The sequence below is a fragment of the Cyprinodon variegatus genome, unplaced genomic scaffold (assembly GCF_000732505.1).
Source record: "Cyprinodon variegatus isolate N-32 unplaced genomic scaffold, C_variegatus-1.0 Scaffold339, whole genome shotgun sequence".
Lineage (NCBI taxonomy): Eukaryota > Metazoa > Chordata > Actinopteri > Cyprinodontiformes > Cyprinodontidae > Cyprinodon > Cyprinodon variegatus.
The window spans coordinates 789,749-793,226 of NW_015150792.1; the positions used below are offsets into that span (position 1 = coordinate 789,749).

General features: G+C 31.1%; 1 protein-coding gene across 1 annotated transcript in view; it reads right to left on the reverse strand.

The window, feature by feature from the left end:
* LOC107091482 (keratinocyte-associated protein 3-like) overlaps positions 1-3,478 on the reverse strand; it is a 26,609-nt gene that overhangs the window by 19,331 nt on the left and 3,800 nt on the right. The window contains exon 2 of the mRNA XM_015385431.1: positions 467-663. Coding sequence (XP_015240917.1) covers positions 467-663 — 197 coding nt within the window. The remainder of the gene's footprint in view (positions 1-466; positions 664-3,478) is intronic.

Below are 3,478 nucleotides of genomic sequence, written 5' to 3' on the forward strand. Positions count from 1 at the left end.
TGAGTCAATACAATCAACTGGTTTTCCTTAGATAGAAAACTTTGAATCAATTTGACTGTATGATCTGGTTTAACTGTAAAGTGCCTTGAGATGACATGTGTGGTGAATTGGCGCTATAGAAATAAACTGAATTGAAAATTTAACATAGCAGCCCAGGACAGGTCTATGTGAAGGCAAATACTTACAATAACACCTTAAAAATGACTATTTTTCTTTTGAGACTTTCCTTAAAATATTTTAGAGGGGTTATAAAAATGTTTAAGTAAGAAAAAGTTATTATGGTCGGTAAAAAAAACCCCGCAAAATTGAAAACTAGAGTTCAGGAAGTGAATCTTAAATAAAATCTAAAAAGAAAAAAAGAAAACAGAAGCTGACAGATAAAAGTTGGAAATATTCCAACGCAGCAAATAATATCCCATGATGGACATTTTATGCTGCCTCGCTGTAGAATCAGCTCAACACTCACCAACATCCCTGAGATAAGAGTGACCACATTGGAGATGGCGTAGCCCATGCCTCGGGCCTTCTCGTGCAGGTTGATGTGCCTGAGCACGATGCCGTGCACCAGAGCTCCCAGCAGGAAGTTAACATGGCCGACCAGGATCACGCTCAGACCCATCTTCATCAGGGTTAGGGGTTCCTCCAGGTTGTCACAACACATTCCTAGAGAGGAGAGTTGGGGTCAGGCTCTAAGTGAGAAGGATTACTGACAGCATTTCAGCTACGCTGACCTTTTCATGTCGATCAGGGAGAGAAGCTCTCCTGATCGATAACCTGTGTTAATGATTGGCTGCTGAGCACATAACTACAGTACAGTTTGAGCACAACCAGCCTGCAGAATGATCTATGTTTTGGTTTAAAACAATGGAGACCTGGTGGATATCCAAGTTCTAAAAATATTCTCCAAGAGAACATTTCAATTCTCACTTTGGGTAGGAATAACAGAGATATTTATTATTATTAAAAAGTTTAATTAAATGCATATATAACTACCTAAAACTTTACATTTCAACATATTACTATTAATTTGGATCTTTAACCAAGAATGTAAGATTAGGACCTGATCAAAGTGTTTATTAAAGTCCTATAGACATCTTCTTTTAGCAGACATATGAGGTCAGTTTTCAGATTTATTGTCGCTCTGCAGTTTATATCACATTAAAAAACTAAAAATCTAAACAGGAAATTATCAAAACTTACCTGGCAAGTAAAGCTGGGCATTTATTTTTAGTTTATTGTTGATATAAATTTCTCGTCTTAATAAAAATTATTATTCATCATCTAAACCAAGGGTTTTCAAAGTGGGGGCAGGTGTCACAAGATGGTTTTTCACGATCACTAAAATGTGATACCCGAGTTATATGGAGGGCCAAAATATATAGATAAAAACAGAAATGTGAACGAAAAATAAAATTTATAAATTTGAAATGAAATAATTGTTTTGGACATTCATTTATGCATTTATTTAATTATCAAATACATGATTCATATATTAAATTATAATTAAATGTCCTATTAAAAAATTAAAATAGGTTTAAAAAAGTGCAAATACAAAAAAATGTAATTCAAAAACCAGAAATATTATTTCAAAGATAAATAAATATATAAAATTCAAAATTGTAAATGTCAATGAAAAATAAAATAAATTTACAATGAAATAATTATTGCTAATATTTATTTATTGATTTATTTATCACATGCATGATTCAAACATTAAATTGGAATTAAATGCCGTATTTAAAAATGGAAAAAAGTTTAAAAAGATGCAAATACATAAAATGTCATTCAAAAACAAAAAAATATAATTAAAAAAAGAATAATTAAAATATAGCATCAAAAATCACAAATGTGAATGAAAAATAAAATAAAATCATTATTGGCAACATTTATTTATTCTTCAAACACATAATTCAAACATTAAATCAATGTTAAATGTGCCATTGAAAATAAATAGAAATAAGTTTCAAAATATTAAAAAAAATAAATGTCAGTCAAGAAAACATTATTTAAAATGAATTTATTTACTGATATTTATGAACATATAAATTTAGAGTAAAGTTATTAAACATATTTTTAGGGGATCTCAAGTCCTTTGCATCGTTATTTTTGGGGTCAAAGGCCAACATGTTTGGGAACCCCCTAGTTTAAATGATAAATACAAAAAATATAAAAATAAAAAGGATTATTTGTTTGAATTTTTATTGTACTTGATTTCTTCTTTTTCTTATTTTCCTTTTCTTATTGTCAAATCCCTATAATCTAATTGAATGTGGTCACGGAGAGATATTTAGGGATATAAATTCACACTTGTTTATATAAATGGTGTCCTGAGGAAGCCCATTTCATTGGGCAATGAGTCAATGCAGACATAGTCATACAGTTCTGAGAAAGAAGGCTAAGAACTAATGAAGAGTTTTGCTTTATTCTCACTTTTATCCTTATCACGACGAAATATAATGCTAAGATTTTAAGTTAATATATTCCAGCCCTATGGGATTCAGATTGAATATGTGTAGCACTCAAGTTTAATATATATATATTTTTTTAGACTAATTCTGCCATGTTTTTAATCAATACCTATATCGTCTAACGACTATATTTAATTCAATTCAGTTTATTTCTATAGCGCCAATTCCCAACACATGTCATCTCAAGGCATTTTACAGTTCACCAGATCATCCAGTGAAATTGATTCAAAGTTTTCTATCTAAGGAAAACCAGTTGATTGCATCGACTCATTGACTCGAGGGCAATACCTCACACTAAGCATGCTTGCAGCGACAGTGGAGAGGAAAAACTCCCTTTTAACAGGAAGAAACCTCCAGCTGAACCAGGCTCAGTGTGAGCGGCCATCTGCTGAGGCCGACTGGGGTTCATTTAATTTTTAGCAGATCAGGTAACAAACAAAAGTATCTCCATAGGAAACCAAAACAACTTTGGCTATTCCTCTTTCAATTATAAAAACGGTAGTTTTGATCAAACAGATGTGATAACAGCAGCTAAATGTAGAGCAGCCATGTCTACTTCGCTTTGGCTGTGAGTTCATCAGATCTATTTATCCTATTTAAACACATGGATTCCAGATGAAATTCTGTGTGCTGATGAATATACAAATATCGCAGAATTTCAGCTTATAGGAAACATGACATATCTGTGAAGGTATAGAATTTGGAAGGAAAGAAATTATGAATTTAAATGAATTTTGTTGCATCATTGTTGCAAGCAAAGAACGCTTTTGTAAACAGAAATACATTTTAAAAAAAAAATAATTCTAGAGGTTTAACTTTAATACGACGGATTATTAGGGCCAGGTTAGAGATTTTCATTTTTTTTATTTTGAAAAAAAATTGTAATATTGCGAGAATAAAGTTGTAATATTATGAGAATAAAGTCGTAATATTAAGAAAGAAAAGTCACAATGAGAATATTCATAAAATTATGAGAATAAAGTCAAAAGATTACAAGAATAAAGTCCTAA